Raw genomic sequence first — 27,455 nt, 5'->3', positions numbered from 1 at the left:
ACTCTGAAATGTTATGGTCAATGTTCAGTACTATAAAGCTAAGCAGCAGTGGGGAAACATCTATGCTAATATCCTGCAGATTTCAGGCTAAAACGCTACTCCAGAGTACATGCTAAGTAAAGTAGCTGCCTACTGTGACCTCTTCCGACCACTATGTGTCATGGGTCATGCACTCTGATCATTTATCTGCCCCGAACTTAATAATGAAGTTGATATAGCTTGTAGCTGGTTTCCCCATTTAAACTACTGTTGACTCATTAGCTTTAATCTGTCGTGCCTCGATCTCTGCATGTAGCAGCATAGATCTGCTTGGTCACGCTTATCCATGCACCCCTGTGATCTTTAAAGTTAATGCATGTGTGTGGGAAGAGGCTATGCTGATCCATCATCATTTCAAAATGAGAGCTAACAGAAGGAGGGTGTTTCTTTGTGTTCGTCTGAGTCTGACTTGGAGCTTAACGCATGTATCCGTCTGCAAATAAATGACTTTATCTCCTCAGTTTTTCTCCACCAGGAGCACACCGGGAAGGGCGGAGGAGCGACGAGTGAGGCATTTTGCACAGATAAAAAAGAGAGTTATCTGTTCACCTAAAGTTACTAATTCCATTAAGCTAAATCATTCTAAACAAGGTCCTTCTGCTTGTATAGCCTTGGTTATTCCTCTTCATGTTGGAAGTGAGCTACCTTAATAAGTGCACACACCAACACAAACCCCCACCCCAAGGGGTTCATAGGAGTGTATTGTAGAATTCTGGGAGTGCTTTTTAAGAACAGCCTCTGTTCACTATCAAAATCATGTACGCTTCTCCTCTCCTTTATGCATCAACAGGAGAGTTCAACAGAACATATTTTAAAAATTCATCTCTGTCTTTGCAAAGCTCCAATTCTCCTAGCCATCCCTCAGAAGAGTTGTAGCTGCACGCTTTCTAAATCCACGAGTCAAGCTACGACAGCTCCCTGATGACTGCATTGCGAGAGCTTGTGAGTCACAGCTGGTTCAACTGATCCTCTTCAGGAGAGTCAATTCTGACTAAGTGAAGCCAGCAAGGACAGCTGATTAATACCACGGCTGGATGCGCCACAGCTGTCTAATTTACTGCCACAGATATACACAATGATCCGTTGCTCCTCTAAAAAAAAGGAAAACAGATCAGCAACGTTGAGCACTCTCGTGCACTTGACTGCTACCGCACACTCAGAGCGAGCGGAGGAAATGAGCCACTTTCTTTCCCCTCGCACTTGATTGTTTCTCCATTTTTTTTTCTATCAGTGTGTGTGTGTGTGTGTGTGTGTGTGTGTGTGTGTGTGTGTGTGTGTGTGTGTGTGTGTGTGTGTGTGTGTGTGTGTGTGTGTGTCAGATGATGTGCTGCGAAGTGAAAGCGAGGGGGGGACTGCGACAAATTCTAATTCAGCCCCTGCAGCAGCACTTCACTCCAATCGATCTTTTATCCCTCAGCTGCCTTATCTGTTGGATCACTTGTCTGAAGAGCAAAAAGAAAAGCCGTCTTAGCAACAGAGGATAATTAAGGGATTGGACAAGGAAAGAGATAGAAGAGAAGATTTATGTCATCACAAGAAGAAGGTGAGGTGTTGTTAGGGTCCCAAGACTATTGATTTGTAACTCATAGCAGAAAATATATGCATGCGTTTGTCCATCACTGTGGAAGCACACATGCAGAGTAGCACATTACAGTAGATTTACTAAATATATTTGAAAATTTCTTGATTTCAGTATTTTGGTCACCTTAAAATTGTTTTCTGTGGACAGAAAAAAAATGTACGGAGGCCCGCAAGGGACATGGGAGAAAAAAAAGAATTACGATGAACTTTTGCGAGATCTTGCAAAACTAACTCGGGATCTCGCAAAACAAACTCAGGATCTCGCAAAACCTTCGCGACATCTCGCAAAAGTTGAATTCCAACAATGGTGGCAGCTACTTAGTTGTAATATTACTCTTTCTGTGTCACAAAATAAACTTTTAAGATATTTTGAGGCGTGAATGTAGTTGTGTAAACGTCAAATATCTGCTCGGTTTACAAGACATCACATATTTGCAATAGTGCTGCGACGTTTTCGGAGATCTGACACCCACCATCTCGAAGCTAACGGGAGGTCGAGACCTACTACAGCCGGGAGGCACACCGCTCTCCCGGCACATCGTGCCTCGCCCTCCCGGTCGGCTTCGAGCTGGCGGCCTCCGAAGAATGCGGCTAACAGTTTTGCGAGATCTCGCAAAAGTCCGACTTAATTTTTTTTTCTCCCATGTCCCTTGCAGGGCTCTGTAAAAATGTGATGAAATTTAAAAACAAAACATTTAGTGAGACATTAAATTGGATTTAAGTCACAAAGATAATCACATTGTTCGTGATCATGAACACAAATTCTCACTTTTTTTTCCCTTTTGTGTCCCTTTAAATGATGCATTTTAATAAGAAGTATATTTTGTGTTTCTATTTAGTCCTGAGAAAGCCAGGATACTTTACCATGGCAACCAAGAAAAAGCTTTTTAAAAAGTGTCAATTGTGGTATTTAACACCTAAACCAAACAAACTCTGAATTAATAACATAACAATATATGACTTAAACCTGAGTCTCTCGCATGAGCAATGAAACGCTTCGCAGCACCACAAGGCCAATCACCCTCTGAATGTGGCGATTTTCACTATTTGACAGTGAAAAATATACATGGAAGGACCTAAAAATGAAGATGGAATATCAGAGGTCAGGAACATAAAACTTTAGAGGTCGTGGCTGTTTCAGAAACGGCCGTCTCGACTCGCCAGTGTCACTTAGTGGAGGAGGGGCGAGTCAAATACTACACCAACCAATCACCAAACCCTACCTGTACAACGGCTCAGCAACAGTGCAGGAGATGTTAACACTGTTCACTCTCTGTAAGTGACATGCACAGACTACTCCAATGGTGACCTGAAACACTCGAAGGAACATTTAGTTTGCCTCGGTCAGGGACTAACTTCTGTATCATAGCAACCAAAGCATCTCAGCTGGGAGTTTTGAAGGTTTTCAGCTGGAAAATAAACTCCTCCTATACACATGTGCACATAACATCTATCATTCTACTTGTCAGTACTTGAACTTTCTTCCTCAGAGACAAAAAAAAAAAAAAAAAATCTTAAAATGCACTTATATATAAAACAAATGACCTATTAAGCTTTAAAACTCAGACAGGAGCAATGGTACTTCAACTTCAACTCAAAAACAGCAAACCTGCACACTCATCGATCCAAGGTGAAATTAATGATTTCACTCATGCGGACGAAAAAAGATTTTTGGCTCGACAAACCAATAAAACTTGCGCAACCACTTAGCAGGAATAGACCAGAGGGTGTGGAATATACTCTATGTGGGACCTTTGCAAAAATTTACAAGACACGTCCTCGGAAACTTTACATTCAAGCACATCAAGATTTGCATCCAGCACAGGGTAGAGGAAAAAATCCTGAGTTGTGTCGGATTCAATTAAAATCACACCGGCATTTAAAAAACGTATATCTTTGCAGCGGATTCGACACAAACCGTGTATCCGCATGTGCAAGGAAGTTACATTTGCATGAGTTCAACTGACCTAATGCAAATTGTCTTGACAGTGCTGACCTTTAAGTGAACAAAGTTACTATGGTAAAATTAGCCAACAATACAATTTCATTATATTTTCTTCTCATATCTAAAAAGGCCTCCTTTCTGCTTTGACTGGGTGTTAACAGGGACTAAATATACATTCGTATAAGGGTGGAAATTGGATCTTGAGACTAATAAAACAAACTCTGATTTATAGGGTATACAGTTGTGGATTTACTGCCCTGAAGTGATGAAGTGTTGCACCCCTACAGTACAGCCTTACGGCGCGCCCCCTCAAGTAGCGCTGAAATCTGAGCTCGAGCTAAATCTCATCTATGTGTGAAAAATTGAAGCGGACGTGACAGAAAAATTGCAGAGGATGCGACCTCTGGGTCCTCGGTGGTAGTTCTGGCCGGGAGACACATCACCGCACTGCTATCACGAAAATGACACTTTATTGAGGAAAACTACACATAACAGAAACCTTCCCCTCAAACAGAAGTGAGATACTCAAGTGTAAGGTCTTGTTTTGAGTTATTCCAGAAAAGAAATAATATTTTAAGCCATAACAAAGGTTGGGACTGGTTTAAATATCAGTCTTTTCCCCCCGTAACACTGGCACTTATGCAATGACTCGCATACCTCTTAATCCATTTCCTGACAGTTATGAGAGTGAGGCCAAGTCCCAGTGAGACGTGGAGAGAGTAGAGTGTCCAGCCGTGACCTCTCTCCTCAGTTCGCCTCACCCCACTGATGTGAGGAGGGCTGACAGCCCAGCCCAGCTCAGAGCCAAAGGGAGGCCAGAGGGGCATTTGAGGAAGAAGCCGGGTTTTTAAATAAAGGCGGATTTTGATATCATTTAATGCCGTTTTCATCTACAAATCTGTATTCTAGCATTCTGCATGTAGCCTCACAGTTTTACTGTCTAGTCTCTTTACAAAATCTGATATTATCCTCATCCTTTATAAAGCCTGCATTTTCTACTGCTGTTCCTTAACTGGCCAAAAGTCGGGCTCCTTACCGTGAGGACATGCAGCTATCCATCAGGAAAAGTCATGTCTGCAAGTCATTTCCATCATTTTATCGCATAAAGAATGAAGAAGCATGCACACTGCATATCTCTAACTTTCAGCAGATGACAATCTCCCCATTTGAGGCGTGAAATCGAACTCGCAAATCGGATTAGAAAAAGTTTGTGTGAGTTTGCTTGGCTCCACTGAGTCTCGCTTGTGACTCATTGCATACGGTTGCTTGTTCAGGACACCTCTGTGTCCAGTTTAAACACAGTGGGTTCCCTTAAGCACCATTTTTCAATGTGTGGAGTTAACAATGTGAAACGGGAATATCTTTACCCAAGCCACATAAAAAAGATACATAAAACTTGTGACTATTGCTCCCTAAAGGATTGCTGCTGTAGGTCCTGGCTGTCATGGGCCTGTTCATCTGGGTCTCCTGTGTCACATTTTTCCTCTAATTCAAGGAGGAGCCACCGATTTGGGCTTCAGCTGTTTCATCTGTTCCCCATCAACTCATTACCTGCCTGCATTTAAGGACTGCCGCTCGTTGCCAGGCTCCGTTGTTCCCTCAGGTTCCCAGTGTACTCACTTCCGTGCTCTCTCTCAAACAGCTGAAGCACCCAGTTGCTCCCCATTCCTGACCTCTCCTCCAGATTAAAAAAAAAAAGCACTCTTCTCCAGTTAAATCTCTGACCTCACGCCAGGCTTGGACTGACCCACGTCTTCTCTCTCAGAGCTGCCTACTTGAACTGTCAGTGGCGGCCTCTGAGAGTCTCTACAGCTAAAGTGTTTAAACTGTTCATCGTATTTAACTAAACAAACCCTCTGCTGTTCCTTAGGTCCTGCCTAAGAGAATCCCTACATTTAATACGTTTTAGGTTTGACAGCATCTAGACAAACACGGTGAACACAGTGCTTCTCCATGAGACTGCAGCAGCTTTTGATAAAACGGCAGTATTTAACGTCCTTGAATGACATTGTGATACTCAAGGATGGGACTTGTAAGCATCTCAAAGAAGTTGTCGTCTGGCATCACTGACATGTGATGGAGGTAGTGAAGAGGAATACTGGAATGATGGTCCGTTCAGTGATGTTGTTTCCTTGTTTGCATTTGCAGCTACTTCTTCATCTGCCTTCATTTTTCAAATCAGCTGGAGCGTTATTCTCAGTGTAGGCCACAATGGAGGCTCCATATAGAAGCAACCCCCAAGTATAAATTAAGCTTAAAAGTAAACAAATGAGGGGAAGAACAGCCTCCTGATGGACATATTCATGATTTACTCCACTACCACCTCTCCAAACTCCAGATGTGGACTTTTGTGGCTCATTAAAATCTTTTCTGCAGATGGCGCATCACGATACCAACACCAAAGGACACCTTTTGGCGTATCTTTATGACTCCGGCAGTATCTGATGAGACAGCGGTATGCAGTATTTGACACTGTGGGATGGGAATCCACTGGACCAGTAATATTAAACATTCCCTCAACCAACCAAATCGAGTAAGATCTGAATTTTAGATATGCCAGCTTTAAGCCCTGGACTGAAATTTGTACTTCACTCACTCACAAGCCCACCTGAATACATAATACAGCCTGTAAGAAGCAAACGCCTGAAAGATAAACTTCACTAGAAAATGTTTTAGAAACCTTCAACAGTCAAATAACACTCTGTCCCTTACAAGTAAAAAAAAATAAGTAAATAAATCTAACTTGTACTTCTGGCATCTTTCCTTTGTGACTTTGACCACTGATCCTCGAGAGGCAGCTGTCCAACAGCATCTAACTGATTAAATCTGCTTGCTTTACAGCTGAAAAGCCCGTGTAACGCCGCCACGCGGGATCCGTCCGTGAACCCCCTCATGGCCAGTGTGCCCTTGTCCTTCACAAAAAAACATGACAGCCAACCCGTAAGCAGCAGCTTAGGCATCTTCTTAGCAGCAGCTCTGAATTATTTACCCAGCAAAGCTTTAGAGATGCTTCTAAAATGCTCTGCAGAATTTTGGCTCCGTCTTTTGCACCCTGACATGTTACGTAACTCTGTTTACTAGTGCGGAGCTTTCTGGTCTGTGGCGCTGCACTGCAAGAAGACACGGGCTTCTCTTGTGTTGAAATTTGGGTCGAAAGGTGGGGAATGACAAAGAGAATAAACCCCGATCTGCAGCAGTTAGTGATCAAAGCAGCAGACTGGGTGTTCATGATGGGGTTTTTTTTTTTTTTTGGTGCTTAAATATTAAATGAAAAAATTAAAATCAGATGAATCAAATGTATTTAGGCCAAACAAAAGTTAAATTTTTGTTTACTGTATCATTCATAGGCCTCGGTGTGCTCCGGCATTCGTTTTTTCAAAGAGCACTTTAGAAGCAACAGCAGCCAGCATCCATCGAGTTAAATCATATTCAAGCTAAATTAAATTGAGGGGCCGGTTAAATCTTTTGACTAGAACTGTGCCTCAGACGAACTGACCTGAGTCAGACACACTCCATTAGCTAATTATATCCCTTTAAATGACAAATATATAAGTCAGAAGGCAGCCACTGTATGAATACCAACTGGATTTTACCACGTGGTCACAGGCAGAGGCGATAACGCCCTAAAGCAGGAGGCAAAGGGAAGGAAAAGGAGATGAAAGGCTCCCCTGCTGTACCAATGAAATCAAGACCAAGCTGCTTTTTTGAATGTGATTAGGCTGGAAGAGTTCAGAATAAATGAGAATAATGAGCAGTGGTGAGAAGAGGGAGTGAGCCGAGCTAAACTCAATCCTCTAATGCCGCCCCACATCGGGGGAAATGCTAACCATGTTTCCGAAATGATGATTTCAAAATGATAACTCTATTTCTGTTCTCCTAGGATTGAATGATAAATCACTTTTACTGTTCAGTGAAGCAGGATAATTTCAACAATTTGCCTTGACAGCCAAGGTTGCTAATAATAAGAGCACCTCAATGGGATACGGGTTCCAACACAACTCTATGTGCTACTGTACTGGAGCTTCTTTATCTCTCACAGCAGCCACAACAAATGTCTTGAGAGTGTTTTATCCACCACAGAAAAGCAAAGCCAATGCATAAGCACTGTATGTAACTCTATGTGGTTACATATAACCCTCCCCACTGCGAGGTTCCTTAATGGTGAAAACCACAAAGCTATAGGAGCAACGTTTCATTTACTATTTATACATGGCCAGGGGTCTATAATTGACACAGCAGATTCAGTTATGGAGGCCTGTTGCTAGTGCTTCACAATGCCATTAAAAAGAGAAAACACACACACACACACACACACACGGCCCTGTCTTCTTGCCTGAAAATCAATCTCAGCATGCCATGTTGAAGGCTGTCTCAAATTCCCAAAATACATCTGGAAGATAGAGGAGTGAGGAGAGGTGAGGCATGCCACAGGAACTGTAAGAAAGGCTTTTACCTCAGCTGCATGAAAGAAGCGCACAACACATGCATCACAGTCGTAAGACAGTTTAAAGTGCTTAATTTAAGGAGAACTGGGTGGCCATGGGTACTTAACCTCTGTTTTGGTTGTCACCTTACAAGAGTGAAGGAGAAGGTTTCCAAGATGCTAGTGAGGCCTGCTATGGTGCATGGTTTCGATATGTTGGTCAAAGGATGCTGAAGATGGAGGAAAGAGGAGGAAAGAGGAAGACCCCAGAGAAGACTCATGGATGTAGTGAGGGAGGACATGCAGAGGGGTTGGTGTGACAGAAAAGGATAGGGTGAGATGGAAGCAGCTGAAAGAAGAACATTGGATGTGGTCCTGATACGCGGGATGTGAACATTTCAGGTGTCCTGGTGTGACAGGACCACCTTCAAGCTGACAACCCCACTAGTGGTTAAATACCTGGGACTCCCCAGACTCTGAACTGCAAGTCTAGTTGCTTTTGATTTTAGCTACAAGACTGAGAAATGACACCAACAGCTGCAATATAGAACTTTACGATGATGGACTGCATGGTCGGGGCGATCGTGGCTCAAGAGTTGGGAGTTCGCCTTGTAATTGGAAGGTTGCCGGTACGAGCCCCGGACAGTCTCGGTCGTTGTGTCCTTGGGCAAGACACTTCACCCGTTGCCTACTGGTGGTGGTCAGAGGGCCCGGTGGCGCCAGTGTCCCGCAGCCTCGCCTCTGTCAGTGCGCCCCAGGGTGGCTGTGGCTACAATGTAGCTTGCCATCACCAGTGTGTGAATGGGTAGATGACTGGATGTGTAAAGCGCTTTGGGGTCCTTAGGGACTAGTAAAGCGCTATACAAATACAGACCATTTACCATGGTCGAACTTTCTGACCTTTAACATTGTGCCTTTTATCTTATTTTTATTATTGCGCTACGTTCTGAGTTTATTTAAAAGCAGCCTTAAATATTAAAGTTGTCCTGAACGCTGTTATGCTTGCATGTCAACTCAGATCATAAAATACAGCAGCCGGCTATAAAGAAAACAATGGAGGCTTTAAAATGAAAGCTCAGGGGCAAAAATGTCTCATTTTGTTAAATGAGACGCCTCCTCTGCACGCTTCCCTGGGAGAGACGAAGATGTAAGGAGATGAGGTGAGGAAAGGACAAAGAGTGTGGACAAAGTGAGAAATGAGAGAAGGAGATTGCCCCTGCACGATAATCAAGAACCAAAAACATGATTACAATAATGATAACATTGCTGAAATAGTTTTTGCACTCTCTGGCACAAACCCGTCCACGAACCGAGACATCACCCCGCTGGGTTCATAAAATACTAAAACATCATCTTTCCCCACCATCTTTCTGATGAGGGAGAACACCTGAGCTGCCAATGTGAGTCTAAAATGTTAATTATTGGCTTTTATTTTAACTTTTACGAGCCATTTTCATGTGGTTCAATAAGCTACCCACCGCTGAATGAACGAAGGCGATAAGGAGACTATAAGTTTGCCCGTTTTTACTGCTTGGTCCAGACCTCTCGAGATAGTGTAACTGATTTGTCTTTTGTGCCTTTTGCCAAAAGACAAATAAATTCTTTAAACCTCTTCAGTCCATCACAGGAAATCACTGTTGGTGGGTGGAGGGTGATCAGTGTGCACTTGTTGGTTTATTTATGGTGGCACAACTTGCTATAGCATCGCTCCAGCAAATAAAAGTTTGATTTATCACCTCCTACGCCGGCTGTATACGTCAGTGTATAGAGAGCAGACCTTTTCTGCCTCTACATATCTAACTGCACTCCAAGCCGGTGTCTAGTACAACTTGACAGAAATGCACTACACTGTGTATGAACAGTGTTTACATATGCATGAGTACAGAGAGAGAGCAATGGGAGAATTCACCAAAGGGACTGACTAAACTTCACTAATTTAAAAAAAAAGAAAGAAAAGCTTTCTATCCTTAGTCAGGAAGTATGTGGGCGGTTTGAACTCTAATGATATTTACTGTACAGTAGCTTTATTCCATTCACAAGAACTGCACACATTCTATTGGTTACAGACGTCAAATCTTAACCTCTTCGCGTAACTCCATCCTCATCATCCGCATCTGTTCTTTCAGCCCACTGAATTGAGGTCATCACTTCTGCACATATTGTTTTAAGATTGCCTCTTTTGCCTGTCAGTAGGTCTCAATGACCTCGCTCGTTAGCTGGATCACTAACGAGATCAGGGTCTGTCTGCAGACTTTTCTTTGGGTGCTTAAACTTCACCAAAACTGAAGTATTTGCTTGCTTTAAAATGAAAAGCAACCAACTTGGTTTGATTCAATTAAACATCACAATTTAGGGTATAATGCCCCTTTAATGAAACAAGTCACATATTCCACAATAGACTACTTTACCTTAGATTTGACATTAATTTCCTCACATGACCACTAGTGATCTCTTACATGCTCTGTAGAAGAATGGATGATAACTACCTACTGAGCTGACAAGAAGGCAAAAGGAGTGTGCCTTATGGAGATATGGGCTGATTAGAGCCATTCAATGGGCCTCAGCTGATAAGTTCTCTGAGCAGCATTTTTCAAGCCTCCTGATAAGTTATCTACTTTTGTTAAGAACATTCTTGGCACCTAATTTTGAAGTATTTAAACAGGAGAGAAAAAAAGTTGTGAAAAGCCAGAAAGCAATCAGAAAAGAGTCAAAACTGAGCACAAACTAATGGATTAAAATATTTTGCAGCCTCTTTGAGGGCCATTTGAAACCTTAGCCGATGTTCTTCAATAAACAAAACATTGTTTAAAAACCACTGAAATGTGAGGCACGCCAAACACACAAAAGATTTGCGCACTTCAGCATTCCTCTGATCGAGGGGTTAGACGCCAGTTTTCTACATCAAAGTACTACAGAACGCCTCTGGTTTGTCTTATTTTTCTCCCTCCCTTCACATCACAGACACCTGCCATCTGTGGGCACCTGTATAACATCTTAGAGCCAACAGTGTTATATATTAACCCTGACGGCTCCAAGTCATCATTTGTAATCATCAAAACCATGAACCCTAACAGGTGTTGGCAAAATAATCAGACAGTGAATTTGAACGGCCCGAATCTTAAAGGATCATTTACTCAAGGAGAATGCTGCAACGGGCCCAGGCTATGGTCGATTTTCCCATGATGCACTGAGTGTTTCTTCTTCATTCACGTCTTAACTCCCCACTCTGCCTTAATCATCCATTATTATTATTAAACTCTGACTCTCTTCCACAGCATGTCTGTTGTTCTGCCTTCCTCCTCTCAACCCCAGCCAGTCCTGGCAGATAGCTGCCCCCTCCCTGAGCCTGGTTCTGCTGGAGGTTTCTTCCTGTCAAAAGGGAGTTTTTGTTTTCCACTGTCGCCAAAGTGCTTGCTCATAGAGGATTTTTGACTGTTGGGGTTTTCTCTGCATTATTGTTGGGTCTTCATCATTAATAAGCAAATTCTTATGATCATTGATCAACAACCCACTGATCAAAGCGTATTGATCAAAGTCCACTGATCAATGGCCATGAGTACCATTCACAGAGAGTTGAGTAATGGCTGCAATCACAGCATTGTAAGATGGCGAAAGATGTACCTTTAGGCCCCCTCCTCGATTCAGAGATGGTCTTTCCCTTTTCACATAAATGGCCTCCTTGACTCCGCGTTCAAACCAGCGTTCCTCCCTGTCCAGGATGTGTACATCCTCATCATTGAAAGAGTGTCCACTGGCCTGTAGGTGTAAATAGACTGTGGAGTTCTGGCCTGACGAGGTAGCTCTTCTGTGTTGTGAAACGTTTCTCCCACTGAAAACGCTGCGTCCAGATTTATCTTAAAAAGTTAGAATACGTGAAGTTTTGTGTGTTTGTCTAATGTTACCCAAAATATACCTGACTGTCCATGAAACTGTCCACATGCTAACAGTTTCTGCTTTTTGCACCCTACAACCTGCAACTCGAGTCAAGTGGTTTGGGCAGCCAACGTCTGCACAGACACACCAGGTGTGTGCTGAATAAACTTGCTGCCGCCTCAGCTGGTTAATAATTTCAGCCATCCCTACTGCAGAAACAAAATAGATTAATTAATGGTGAGCAGAATCAATTAAATCTAGACAGCAAATTGATACTTTGATCATTTCAAGATCTAAACATTAGTAGAAATGAAAAATCGTCATTTTGGGAAATATAAAAGTTCATGCTGCATCTCTGCTTTAACGCTTCACCTCTCGGAACCCTACTACGACTAACCCTCACCTGAGAAGTTTCTATCATGTTTCAGGGCTCCTAATAGATCAAAATGATTGGTTGTGCATCATAAATTTGTGAGGTTGATCTCTGGCTATCCAGCTACTGTCCCAAAACAGCTGGATTGTGGAGAAGATTGCCCAGGCCTACACCTGCCTAAACATCCAAACAACCAACTGCAATTTCAGGGAAATTTCAGGTGAGAATCAAATGGTCACAAATAGAAACGGATATGAACTTCTCCAGTGAGGAGAAAAACAAACACTACAGGAAAGTTCAAGGAGACTCTTCCTTTTCATCTATTTGAGGAGCAAACACTGGCAGAGCGGTAATAACGCTCTGATGGAAAGCCTCTTCCTGTGATGAATTGGCCTGCTGCGTTCATCGTGCTAATTTCAGCTGTCTGACACTCGCTCGCCTGTTGCAAGGCATGAAGCCCATCAGCTGGAGCCGGGAGCCAGGATTTACTTTCAGACCCATCTGCTAGCAGCAGGTAAGCTGCGAAATTTACCATCCAAACACATTTTTTTTTACCGTCCATTAAACCTCCTCTCAGAGCAACAGCAAAATCCTCAGTACGTTTCAGCTGAAAAGTTTTTTTATTGGAGAATTATATCTCTGCCTTCAAACTTTTAGACTTCTTACATCTCCCCCCCTCTCTCTGATTTTGTTCTTTATTTCTCTGCATCCTCACACCACGGCTTTTTAGCGGGTCACACAGGCTTCATATTATTGCTGCGACATAACCTCCGCTGGTCAGAGCATAGAAAACAATGATTTCAGCCTGGCAGCTTTTCCAGAAATAAATTACCACACAACTAGCCGGTGACCCCATTTTATTTTCTTGCCAAAGCCAATTTTTGACTGCATTTGGAGCTCACTGGGCAATAATTTCAAATAGTGGCCAGAGCGCAGCGTTGCTGCAGGATCAAAGCTAGAAAATCCCTCCTGGAAGCCACATTAAAGCAAATACATGAAACACTCTAACAGCAGCATCCAAAACAGCTAAAGGCAGTTTTAACTGGGGACATGTAACTGACAAAGCTGGAAAATGAATGTTTGAAACAGATGCTGCAACATCATAATCAACATATTGTGCTGCATAGGATTTAGCTGAGCAAATCTCTTTACAAGTCTTTGATTTCTGACTATGCATATTCTTAAAAACTGATTTTTTTGGCAACAATTATGAGAATTAAAAGAGATATGAGAGAGGTGAAGTTTAGTTTAGTTATCCTTATTTTAAAAACACTCATTTTAAAATGTTAAATCTGTGCAAGTGATCTTAAAAATGCATTTCATGAATGCATAAAGCTGAGAAAATAAAATCACTTGAGCATCACTAGAAAAAAAATGTTATATCTTGATTGAGGATTTAATACAGTAATCTGACAACATTTGAAATTAATTGGGAGTTTATTTATTTGTTTGTTTGTTTTTTACATAACCTGTGAGTGTTTTCCTCACTGCTTAAGAAATTAAGTAATTAAAATAACAGTAATTTTAATCAGCTGGCTGTGAAAATGTATCGTAATTAAAATCACAGATAGCAATCAAAAGGTTTGATGTTTTTTTAAATGGGGGCTGGAGGCTAAACTTAAAACTTATTCAGTAAAAAACATTTCACAAAATTTGTTGCGACAAATTAGAGAGTTGCATCAACAACTCCAATAGGTGGACAGCTGGCATAGGATGTTTGCTGATTAACGTCTATGTGTTGTAACTGTGTGCTGTCAGCGGGGGGCAGTGTCAAAAATGTGGATCTGTAAGCTACTTTTGTTGGTGTTTGTGCTGCTGTTGGTCTTCAGCATGGCTTCCGCTGTAGTGAAAACCAAAGTCAACGTCTTTATAGTGAACTGTGACAGATGTCCACTGTCTGAGCTTCTATGCATAGTTTAATCACTGTGCCATTAAGCTTTGTAGGGTCTTTACAGGAATACATGCAAGCACATCCACATAGCACATGCACAGTCCTCAACTCTGCATAGTGAGACTTGGACAAACACAGCACCTTAACATCACCCTCTCTCTATATCTAGATTATAACCTGCACATAAAGATATAAAGGCTCAAATTATTTGAGGCAAAGAGGTTTTCTTACATTTCTTAGATTCAGCTTCACAGAAAGTATTCAACCTATGTCAGGTTTTGAGAGCAGGGATCCATGGTGTAAATGAGCTTGTATACATGTAGAGTGTTCGACAGTACTTTGATGAGCACTTATGAGCGTCTACATCACTAAACTGCTTCACCGAAGAGGACCTCGCCCTCTCCTAACATACTCCCGCTCCAATTTGTTGGACTTTTTGTCTAAAGCAGTCTTTGTTCTGCTCTGGAGATCTGCTGTAAGCTAAATGGCCACCCAACACCTGCAGCAGGTGAAGAGCTGGATCATGCTGCATTACACTGAGCTCACCAGAGCTGCAGAGCAGAACAAGGAAAACAGTCTCCAGCAGCAATCCAGGATCATGGAGTTTATCCGTGGGATAGGAGAGTCACACTAGGCTTATTTATTTATTAGTCAAAGGTACCGGGGAATAAAAAAGTCAATTTTTAAAGGGTTAAATTCCTTTGATGCAGCCATTAAGAAACTTCTAAACAAGTGCTGCTAAAGTGTCAACAAGCTTAAAAGAGGAGGCTTACAAACGTTGCAGCTTAAGCTCTGCTTTGTCAAAGACAAACACTTTAAAGAAATGGCAGAAAGCAGAAGATTAAAGGAAAAAATGTTGTGCCTAGCAATACATGTGCAGTCAGCAATATTTTCACGGTAAAGAAGAAGAATGGATGAATACTCAGTAGTATGGATGTGCCAAGAAAAAAAGAAAAAGATGTCTTCTCCAGAATACCAAAAGCAGCCGGAGAAACCATACTATTAATGCAGAAAGAGAGAGGTTTGCATTAAGGCTGACCTCCACAGCACCTCCCAGCACTTAATGGTTTGTAAGTCTGAAGTAAAATGCACATCCAGCTGTTCCCAACTAACATGAACTACCATCATTTTCTAACAGTATGCACTCCTGATTGCAGGGCAACTTAGAATCTCTGTGATTTAGAGCGCAGAGGTGCTCCGACTCTCTTTTTTTAAAATATAAGTGCAGACACCGAACGCCCCTTAAAGTTCAGTTACATTAGACAAATTCAAAGTTATTCCGTTATTCATCTGAAAAATATAGGCTATAGTTAAAACCTGATCCAAAAACAATGTGCGACAGCAGTAGCGTTATAAAAGAGTCTGTGTGAAATAAAGATATAAAAAGTACAGTAAAGTTTGAAACACTGCAGCTCCTTTAATAACGAGTCAGAGCAGGAACCCGAGTGGCAGTGCTTCACTGAAGCGAAGATTTGAAATAACAAACCTCCTGAGTATAACGGTTAAAAAAACAAAACAATGGAGAACAAGCAGCAGAAACAACCTAGTAATGAGACGTCTCACTTTCTAAATAGTTAGTAGAACAAAACATAATAAAAAAGGAATAATCAGCTACAGCTTAATAATGAGATGTCACACACTGAGAAAACAACAAGAGGAAAAGAGTTCCTCTACCTCGTCTAATCTGTTACACAAAATACCAACAAAATAATGTGTTTGCTTTTTATGTTGCCAACTTGAGAGCAATGAAATGAAGCCAGCATGTCCACTGGCTGTAATACAGTTGGAAAATGTACAGATTCCAATTTCACAACTTGTTAGGCTGCAGTAAATTGTTTTCATGCTTGGTAATCGGGCTGAAACGTCACAATGCAAGGAGAGCGGGAGAACACACTACGAAGTTAGTGAAACACAAAGAGCTTACCTGTTGCGGACGGCGGGGAGATCAGGTCCAGTAGCATGGAAAGAAAGAGAGAGATAATTATGTTAGCAAGGATTACACTCTTAAAAGCCAGCTGAGAATACACACAGACAAACAGCAGATGATCAATGCAACTCATATGACGGGCCTGAATCTTCTGGTATCAATAAGAAACTTAAAAATATGTCTTCTTGCATAACACACTAGCTTGGCTGTTAACTTATTTGCTCTGGGTCTGTACCAACCGGATGGCACACATGTGACCTGCTGGTAATTATCTGTTGCATTAACGTCTGATGGATGACTCGGTTTTCTTTTCAAGGCCCCTTGAGCAAACTATTACCGTTTATAGCGTGAACAAAGAAACGCCCGGACCGTGCTGATGAATTGTTCCACTTTTCTAATTTCAGCTGTAATGATTTCTAAAAATGCTTGGAGGATAATTCCAAGAGTTTCCTACTGCAGTCCATTTTTAGTGTTGTACACTTTGGGATTTTTCCTGCTGTGATGTCATGAAGTGCGCATGGATCTATGGAACTGCACTGGATTCCCCAGGACATTTTTAGCCAGGAATGTAAAAACAATCAACTTTTAAGTAGTTCAGTTATTTTGATTTGAGTTTAAGCTGTCATGAATAAATTAGATGTTTTTAATTGTCCAATTTATGGCTGAAAATGACCCTTCAGTGCTTAACAACAGCGGCCACTCTGGCCATGGGTGGTAATTACAACATAATACAAACATTTTTTTATTTTTTATTTATTTATTTATTTTTTACCTTGGAACTGTTTCTTTCTAAAATAACAATATTAAAAGAAATGTAAGTAACACAACAGCTAAACTCTGTTAAGCACTCATGGTCATACTACAGCAAGTAAGTCTGGACTAAAGACTGTAATTAAAAGATGGACGGCAACACGATGTCATAAGTTTCGCATTTTACAAGTGAGGGGTGCACCTGAATGAAAAACTGAGGGACACTGCAAACTCATATGGTGGGGATTTGTCACTCTTCACCAATCTCTAAACCATGTTTTATTATTTACTTTAGTCTAAATGGGAACAGCATTAACATCATTAGCAAAATCAACACCCTGTTATACCAATTAAAACTTGAAACTAAAGACTGAGACAATAAACTCTTCAAGAAAGTGTTTAATAAAAGGTATAATTACAGTGAAAAATGGGGAAACCACAGAAGTCGCCCCCTGCTGGTCATTAGGAAGAATACAGCTTCAAGGCACTTTTACATTGGCCTTACTTTTTTAGCCCCAGAAGCAACCTCCATGTTTATCTTTATATATTTTATGTATAGATCTATTTATTGTTTTGTTTTTTTCAAATACTGCACTGTCTCACTTTAAGACTTTTTATTAAATTTTTTGCTTAAATACTGCATTCCAGTCACCTATGCTTAGTTTGGAGTCATGAGCACACTCGATGGGTCCCCCCTTGTAATTTCTGCCCTAGGGCCTCCTATTTTATCAACACAACCTTGTGCCTCTACTATCTGTACTATCATAATTAATTGGAAAATATATTTGCAATTAATTGTCAGTGTTGTTGTCCAAAAGTAGTCTGATTTGAGTCCAAGACAACAAAATATGTACTCCAGCCAACCCAAGTGATATGGAAAATTTTCTACACGGCTGAGGGGACATCATTTTAAATCAGAGTGAGTTAACTCCTTGTTTATATGGTGTATTAAAAGTAGGTTTCTTTAAGAAAGAGAAAATTAAGCAACCAGTCAAAAAATGTATTCGATTTAATAGCAAATTTGTCACTGGAGCGCTACTGTGACCTTGACATATTCCAAGGAGTTAAAAACAATCTTGTGTTACTACGCCGCAGCTAAAACGGATTACTGGCAGCTCTTAGATGTCCAAGGCTGTATGGAGGGCTGTTTGGGAGAAACATTACAGAGGGCAATCATCCCTCCATCAGTCCTCTCCCTTATGTAACTCGCCACCCACTGAAATAAAAGAAAGCCTGCCTGTCAATCAGCTGGTCAGATGATGTGGGGGAGTACAGGAAAAAAATGTGCTACAGAGAAAGACACACCGTCAAGGTTCACTAACACTCCTTGCACTGACACCTTTGGAGTAAAATCATTATTCTGATGAATATAATTAGGGGATAAAATATCACCACATTACAAAGACTTGAACTTTGAAGGAACTAAATCACAATGTAGCTACCCAGGTGGTATGCCAGTGTGCAGAGTGGTGGCGTTTTAAATAGCTCTGACAATTACCAATTTTGCATTTTGAAACCAAGATGAGGAAACAGAGTTTTAGAAAGGGCAAAAAGTTACATTTTTTCCACACTGGTTTACAGAGAAGCCAGAAAGGAAATGATTAAAAATGTTCTGACACAACATGAAGGACAGCAGAGTTCATAAAAATCAACCCTCAGATCACGAATCGCTCAGTCAAAATTGCCCTTGAATAACTTTTCTATGACAGTCATCAGAAGCTGTACGGTTATAAATTCTACTCATTTCATCACCACTCTTACAAAATATGTTGTAATGACCCAAGACGAGGAGCTGGCAGCACAGAGACTCGCGTGATTCTTTATTTAAGGTGTTAACTTTACAGCCTTATAATTGTGAAGTGATTTCTGTAGTTTTACAGGCCGAGGTTGATGCTGAGTTTGGCTAGTAATAGGCCATCATGACTGAGGCTACTGTGGCGAGTAATGACCTCTGGCCACTCCAGCTGCGTGTTAATGCGTAGTAAAAGCTGCAGTCCTGTGGGTGTGTGGCGTAGCACAGCACGAGCACAGAAGGTGTAAGTGGAAATAGATATCGGTCTCTAGTCTAAGCTCTTTCACATCCATTTTACAAATTGGCTCTGCAAAATGAGACGATATATGCAGAATATCCATATACACGTTTCCACACTGATTTACATTGTCAACTCAGTCACCCAGTGACACCCAGAAGGTTTGGTAGTCTGAACTATTGCTCGACAGGTAAGCGCAAATGATAGTGAGAAACTATTCTCTGACCCAAAGGCTCAGGACAGAAAGCCTCTCATCCACTGGCAAAAACCCAAACATACTGGCAGCAACCTGAAGGGATACAAGAATATCCACCTCTCTCACAGAGGGCACCTCCAACAGTGGAACAGAGTCCTGCCCCTCTTCAGAAGACTGGTCCCAGAGCCCAAGCTGTGCATTGAGGAGCCCGACTATATCTAGCTGGTCACACAACCTCGTGCACTAGCTCTGGCTCGTTCCCCCCAGAGAGGTGACCTTCCACGTCCCAACAGCCGTACTCAATAGCCGGGGATTGGACAGCCAGAGTCTCCATCCTTGACTGCTGCCCAACACACATATATTACTGAATAATGAAGGTAATTCTTAGGACTACATTTAGCAATAATATACATAACTCTCTTTTTTCACCACTGATAACATTGCAATATTAATTATTGGGTCCTGTTGAACAGTCTAGTAGTGGGATTACTTTTACAGCCATTTAATAAACACACAAAAACACTCAGCTGAAGCATTATAGATCAGTCAGTAAGATCAGAATTAAACGCATGAATCCTTGATTCTTCATCCCTTTTTAAAATCTCGCAATAAAAGGATTTACATATGACTGAATGGTAGTTGGCTACAGCTTGCAAGAGTGAAGTAAATCAATGCAAGCTCCCTGTCATGACTGATCTGACCTTTGAGTTAATGAAGAGACCAAAACAGAGGGCTCTACCATAGATATAATATTGCCCGTGTCACAGCTCCGGAGCTTTGAATCATTGCCAAGAAGAATCAAGGCAGCTCTGAAGGCAAAAGGCGGAACCAACCCAGTAAATCTGAAGTCATATAACGGTACATTTAAAAAACAGAAAAATTGTGTTTATAACTAAAATTTAAAAATAATAAAATAAACTATGCTTTTTCTCTTAAAGGTTATCAAAGCAATGCTAACATCTGGGCTTACCTATAAAAATCCCTGCAGTACTCAAATGATGGATTTGTACTACCCTTAGAATCACCCTAGAGGGCCTTAATGGTCCTCAAATTACTTCAGCATGATTTTGTGCCTCCTTTCACACATCAACAAATTAAGGGACTTTAAAAGGAACTCCGGGGGCTTAACACAAGGCTTATTTTTATCAATACCTACCCTTAGGACTCGCTGTAAATGTCAAAGAAGTGCTTGAAACATAACATAAGCTCTGCAGCACTGTCAAGTGTTTGACCATCAGATGAACTGCGGAAAAAAAAAACATCCCAAAGAGATGTTTATCCGTTCACCTTTTCAATATTTATCAGCGCTGAATTTTAATGAGTAATCTGACTGAAAAGGGTAAGGAGAGCACAATCACCAGATGTGTCAGATTGTCCATGTCAAACTCAGATTTTCCTGGTGCAGCAGCAGCTCCGATGTGAACAGACGTTAACCTGGATGTCAGACTGCCAGAGTGAAGCATATAGAAGATCCCCCTGCTATGTTCCCGTGTCCAATTATCTCGCAGGAGAAAAAAAAAAAAGACATTTACTCGACTCCCTGCAGATCCGGAAAGTACCCAAGAAGGCAGGCCTGAGCGGAGGCTTGAATACTAAGTACAAATGGAAACAGTAAGGAAGCACCTTAATAAATCAGCTGAAGGTCAAAGATTTGCTTGTAGGCGGTATGATTTAGGAGGTCGGCTGAACAATGTAGAGTTAGGAATCAGAAGGTCTCACCTGTCCAGAGAGCTTGTCCCATCTCTATTGAGCCAGCAAGGTGTAAAATATTCTCTTCGATCTCCTGTTTAATAGAAAGTGGACCAAAAAGAAAGTGGAAGGGCAGAATGGACAGATCTGTCAGCTGCCTCTTTTCCACACTTCTTTTCCATTTGGATGGATGAGATCCAGAGAAGACTATTTTTTTTTAAAAGTAAGACTTGGAGAGTCTTCTGTATGAGAACTGCTCGAGGTAGTGTGTGCTGAGTCAGTAAAACTGGAGTAAAGTTTTAAAATTGACAGACAATCATTAAAAGGAAAAGAAGAAATATTATAAAAGCCTGAACATATTAAAAACCACTCTCTATATTCATGAATCTTTACCTTTACTCTTACCACTTGTCCCAAATCAACTGAAGCATTTATCAGAAGTTTAATAATTCTCTTTGCAAGCTTAAACTTTTGCTCACATAATTTAAGAGAGATTAAAAAAGCAGTTGCTGTAAAGCCTAAAATTAGACTCAGTTAATATCTCGCTGTACTTTCACTGTAGTACTGTGGAAGTTAAGAAATAACCTGGCATAACCTCGGTCCTGGGGTGACCACATCCAAGTAAACTAAATCTCATGGAGAAATACATTTTATTTGAATGAAACGTTCTCATTTCTCTCTCAAGGTAAATACAATGGACCCATCCACTCAGGACAGCTAATTGGGTAGCTAGTTGGAGGTGTGGCCAGCATGGTTGTGGCAAAAATTGGAAAAAGGAACCCTAACATTGTCAAGTTAGATCAGGAATGAAGACCCAAAATGCACACGTAAAATTAAACAATTAAAAGTGAAAATCAAGCTAAACTATTGTACACGACAGGAAACTAACAGAATAAAACTGGAAGAACTAAACAAGGGAACGTCACTGATGGAGACGGATACACGAGGAACACAAATGATAGTAAATAGAACAAAAGCCCAAAGCTGGAAACACAATAAATAAACTAAAAATCAAACTGAAGATAATCGATAATCAGTAGAAGTTAGAAAAAAAATATAAAATACTGGATTAAAGACCCAGAACCATAACAAACGTAGACCTTGGTATTCCTGGTTGGGTTCTGGGTCTCAAGAAAATTGGTTAAAAGTGTACATTATGCAGTTAAAATAGAAACAGGAAGATATAACATCTCCACAGACAACATCTAACCACAAAATCCAAAACACGCTTGTCAACAAACAAACTCTCTGATGTGTTTTCTACGTAGAGAAATAAAAAACCCACAGGAAGCCATTTGAATACACCAGTCTTCTTCTCGTGCTGTGAGCTTGTCAATTTTCTCTTTTTGTTTGCTTCAAATCAACAGCCAACTCTGTTGCCAAGACATTACCTTTATATACTTGCAGAAGCAGAGATATTATAGGGGAAAGATAGGCCAGCAGTACAATTCATCAACTTTATGAGAAAATGTTCCTAGTTGACTTTTTTTTTTGCTGTACTTTTCAAAATATCCACATTTAAATGGAATTCATGAAATACAAAACACCTCACTCAAACACAGTTTAAATACATATTCTCATTTACAGTATTTTCATGGGTGAGTACATACTGTAGGTCAATATACATACACTTACTGGCCACTTCATTAGTTTACTTCTTAAAACCTTTTTGTCCATGAATAAATAAACCCTGCACCATCGAGATCTTTACTGTTGGCCTGGCTGTTCACATCTTTTAAGATGGAGTTTGCTCAGCCCAGTCTCAGATTACTTTTCATAAATGACATGGTTCCGATCTGGCTGCTGATTTAACACGTATGCACCACTGCTTTGTTTCTTTTGGATGCTTCTCATGTAAATGTAACTTCCACAGGGTGGATCTAGCCTGGGAGCTATCTGAGTTCTTTCCTACCCATCTCTCCTGTGAACGGTTTTTTTTTTCTTTTATTTTTAATCAGAACATGAGTAATTTATGACAAATTGCAAACTGTGAGCCACAATACAGTACTGAATTTGTCATCCTCGTCATTAAAACCCAGGGCTATTACAAGTGTGCTGCCCCTGTGAGTGAGATAAGCACCAGTATGGCTTCCAGAGAAACCTCCTCTGTACTGTAGGTAGTGTGTCTGTGTGTCCCCCGCGGCTTTCTGTGTGCAGTTATGTCTTTTTTAAGACCAAAATAACGACAGCCTGACCTTACCACACCATACAAGCTGACAAAATGATTTATACCAGCTCCCGATGAGTGAATTTGGCAGCGCCCCCCCCCCCCAAATTGTATAAATACCTTCAGACAACCTCCACTCTTCAACTGAGCACTGGCTCCAGCAGTCACAAGGCCAGCAGCTTTCTGTTTGGATAAGGACACTGATATGACGAGGCTGTATTAGATTTATGCTGATCAGCAGTGGTGGAAAAAGACTTGCGCTCTACATTTGAATGAATTTAAACCGTCACTAAGCGCAAAAATTATGAAACACCGAATCGTGGAAATTGTGAGATGAGCCTCATTCCCAAATCGTCACATACGGGTTCTTGTTCAGGATTCTTTAGCCACACTTGGTACCCTCTAGTGTCATTTGTTAACACGAGTGTAGAGCACTTTAACCCAAACCACATGAAGCAAAGGGGGAAAAACATTCTTCTAAACAGACAAACCAGCAACTTAAGCCACCATCAACTCGCCTGACCCCACACACCATTAGCTCTCTCCATCCAGTTCTTAAACAAGAGGAGTGAAACACACCGAGACAACACCAAATATGGCATCCATCTATTTTCTATCTTGTTTTTTGTGTGCGGGTTGTGGAGAAAGCAGTCTATTCAGAGATGCCCATGTAAACTTGTCCCCATGTCAGCTCGTGTCAACAGCCTGTATCTATAATCTTATTCTTTCAGTCACTGTTCATGAACCTTTATGATGAAAACACCAATAGAACACATTACCAGAGCTTGAATCTGGAGCCAGTCAATGAAACTGTTTGTTTTTTGGCACATAAAAATCCAAATGTTTACTTTTTTTTTTTCCAGATGGTGGTCACTAAATGAAAGGTCAGCAAGTTTGGAGAAAAAAAACATGAGCAAGTAGCATTCAGAAGTTCAGATCATATATGAGGAAAATAATGAGGAAAAAGGAAATAATATGCAGTGAAAACTAGAAACTAGGACAACATGGCAAATATAAGACTAGCGTTTAAAACACAAGGAATACACAAGATCACTGGAATGCTAACAGTAGACACACAAATGGTCAAAGGGAATCTGCAAAGAACTGTAACTTAACTCAGGTGTTACTAAACTGATGCACGGCAGGTAAAAAGTAACAGATTTCAAAATAAAACTAGGAAAACAACAGCAATTCAACACCAGAGGCAGCGGTCTAAGACCTTTCTCTTTTCTCACTCACTCCAGCTTTTCCAGGGGATACCGAGGTTTTCCCAAGCCATCCTAAGCCAGATGCTTGAACTGCCTCAAATCCTTTTGATGCTCTACTCTGATCCTGACTCTACGAGTGGGAGGAAGCCTGTTTCTGTTGGTCAATACCCACAGCTTCTGGCCCTGTGTGAAGATTGGAACAAACGTGCTGCTCCAACAAAACCAGAATCCAAAACCACGTCCACTACTGTGACCAGTGGTTGAGGATACTGACACCAAAGGGCCCCTACTGTGTATTTTTATGACTGTACAAATCCTGAAGATCCGTTGCTTTTATTATCACCGTAGTACGGAAGCTGTCAGCCAAGGGTTTAGGAATTTGGAACAATGATCCACAAAAGAAAAATATTAAACATAAAATCTACAATGAGAATCACTGTTATACTCATGCACACATTAAAAAAAACACAGCAAAGCATATTTACAGCCTCTTGTTATGGTCTAAAGTTTGCAACTTTGTGATTCAGAATAGTATTTTTACTGTTCGCTTTAGCCAGTTAATTGCATCCCCTGAGATTTATCGTGCAAGACCAAGGCAATAAAAAATACAAATGAGAAAATATGTATTAAGGGTAAAAATAAAGAAAAAGAAAAGTGTTTTGTTAATTAGCTGAACTCACCCAAGTAGCCACATACAATGTTTCTTTAAAAAAAAAAAAAAAAGGAGGTTTTATTAGAGGAAAATAACAACAATCAAATCCCCACCTGAGCCACAGCTTTCATCCTGCTTACTTCAGCTGTGATGAAATATGAAGCTCACTGAGGTAAAAACAGTCTCCCTACAACCTGAGCCCACACTGCTGTAGCTGTGGCCACTGTAAATGAGCTTGTTAGGTGGAGTTCACCAGAGATGAAAGGCCGCTGCTTCAGAATGAGGCCGGCTGTGGCATCATGGATGCAGGATCCAGAACAGTCCTGTATTTTGAAGTCGACTCTCGCTTCAGTGAGCTCTGACTGAGAGTAAGCTTGATCGACTGCCAAGTTAGAAAATTAAAACTTGAATGCCAGAAGCACCGGACTGGTTACTCTAGGAAAAAGTCATAAATAGTTAAAAAGTGGAGTCTAAACAGCTTAAAGTGACTGATTATGGGCCTATTTTGGAATATTTGTTGATTTTGTTCATATTTTCTGTCATATATACTCCTTTTTTTTTTTTTTTAAAGCGCATGTTCACATTATAAAAAGGTTAAAACTTTTGAATAATGAGGCAAAAAAAGGAAGATGTAAACATAAAAAAGGCATGCAAGCAAGATGGCAAGCATCCACTATGATATTCAGTAGAAGCTGTGATTATACCAAACAAATGTTCATACACCATTTACGACTATAGCCTCCAAGACTGTATATAAAAGATGGATATAAACATTCATGTCGCCCACTGGTTTGTGAAGACGCTTTCTGAAGCTTCAAATTGACCATTTTTGCCAGTAGGCATCTTAACTTTTGGCACCAGATGTGAGTGGTGGATTTCATTGTAAAAACTGAGAATGCTCATATAGTAGTGATTTGTCAGTGAGAACAAGTTAACTTTATCTTCCAGTTTATACTTAAATAGTCAATTTGAAAAATGGTGATCAGGTTGAATTAAATAAGACTTTAAACTAACAAATGACAATAAGCCCATCAGAAAAATGTTTACTCAGGTCATAAATCCAGTTACATTTGTTTAATACAACTGGAGTGACTCTCCTTCTTGAAAACAAAAGAGTAGCCCCCTGCTGGCCACCAGAAAGAATGCAGATTTACTTCCACATTAGCTTTACTTGTGAGATTTACAAATTGTGTGACCTTAATATAATTTGTTTGACAGTTCAGCTGCCCTCAATGTGTTTCTCATTTTAGGGCCAAAGGAACTGATTAGTTAAAAGAAAAAATGCTTACAGTTAAGGAGCTTAATCCTGCAATTTTGTGCTTTTTTGCTACTTCTTTCTGAATTTCCTGCATATTTTATGTAAAATGTGGAGCTTTTTGTTTTAATGTGAGAGATGCTTAGCTTGAGGAATAAACATTAAATATCGATGTATTTCTAGGAGGGCAATACAGGTGAAATCAATATTGTAAATTTAGTCTTTTCCAAAGCACACTGAAGCAACAGTGGCTCTCGATAAAAATATATGGGTAGAGAAAGAGTTGGTGGTTTTGGCCTGCATCAGTACATTTGAATGAATTTTGTCTTACTTTTTAAAAAAACAAAATTGGGTAAATGAAGAACGATAAGCTCAGCCCTAATCAACTCTGCTATTCATGACATATGGAGGCAATGATAATTAGGGTCAATTATGGCCCCAACTGCTTAATTATATGTACCATGATGATGTTTTTTATTAAATGCTTCTCACCATTAATCTATCAGCCACTGGATATTTCATTATGTACACCTTGCTAGTACTAGATTGGATCCTCTTTTGCCTTCAGAGCTGACTGAATTCTTTGTGGTGTGGATTCAATAAGCTGCTGGAAATGTTCCTCTGAGATTTTAGTCCATACTGACATGATAGCATCACACAGTTGCTGCAGATTTATCACTTGCACATCTGTAATGTGGAACAGTACATTCACTGCTGGTATTGGATTGAGATGTGGTGACTGTAACACCCATTTGAGTACACTGAACTCATTATGGTCACGAAACCATTTTGAGATTACTTCAGCTTTGTGGCAAGTCTTGTTATCCTGCTGGAAGCAGCAATCAGGAAATGAGTGCACTGTGGTCACAAATGGATGGACATGAACAGCAACAATACTGAGGTAGGCTGTGGTATTTAAACAATGCTCAGTTTGTCAGAGCAGGCTACATTTCTATGTTCTATTGTCCTATTTTGGTGATGCTGAGTAGACTTTGTTTCCCAGTTGTAGCTGATGTGAATAGTACCCGGTGTGGTCTTCTGCTGCTGTAGCCCATGTTTTGTGTGTTCAGAGATGGTCTTCTGCATCTGCTCCATTTGGGGTTCCATTTGACCTGACATGGTGTGCTATCCCGCTTGAACTTAATGAAAAAGAATGGCTAAACTGGTCGTAAAGGGATGGACATGGTGAGCGGCATTACTCAGGTAGACTATGGCATTTAATACTGAGTTTGTACTAAAGGGGCCCAAAATTTCCAAGAAAACATACGACCCCATTACACCATTCAAATTTCACAGTAGAACTCAGTAGACTCAGAAGATTGTTACAGTCCTCTATTGTCTAATTTTGTTTAGCCTATGTGAACTGCAGCCTCACTTTTCTGTTTCTAGCTGATATGAGTGGCCCCTGGTGGGGTCTTGGTTGTAACACGTGGTTATTTGAGTTACTGTTGCTTTA

The 27,455-nt window shown here is 40.7% G+C and overlaps 1 protein-coding gene across 3 annotated transcripts in view; it reads right to left on the bottom strand.

Annotated features, from left to right (window-relative positions):
* The window catches only part of LOC120735883 (ankyrin repeat and BTB/POZ domain-containing protein BTBD11-A), a 240,766-nt gene that overhangs the window by 153,211 nt on the left and 60,100 nt on the right, over positions 1–27,455 (bottom strand). The window contains exon 1 of one of the 3 annotated variants that reach the window (XM_040035651.1): positions 16,050–22,991. The exons of the other annotated variants lie outside the window; for them this stretch is intronic. Coding sequence (XP_039891585.1) covers positions 16,050–16,185 — 136 coding nt within the window. The 5' untranslated portion in view covers positions 16,186–22,991. Of the gene's footprint in view, positions 1–16,049; positions 22,992–27,455 lie in introns of those variants that run through there. 3 annotated transcript variants of the gene reach the window in all.

The sequence above is a fragment of the Simochromis diagramma genome, unplaced genomic scaffold (genome assembly GCF_900408965.1).
Source record: "Simochromis diagramma unplaced genomic scaffold, fSimDia1.1 OVJJ01000816.1, whole genome shotgun sequence".
NCBI classification, from domain to species: Eukaryota; Metazoa; Chordata; class Actinopteri; order Cichliformes; family Cichlidae; genus Simochromis; species Simochromis diagramma.
Note: the sequence above shows the minus strand (reverse complement) of the source record. Positions and strands in the feature narration are given on the sequence as shown.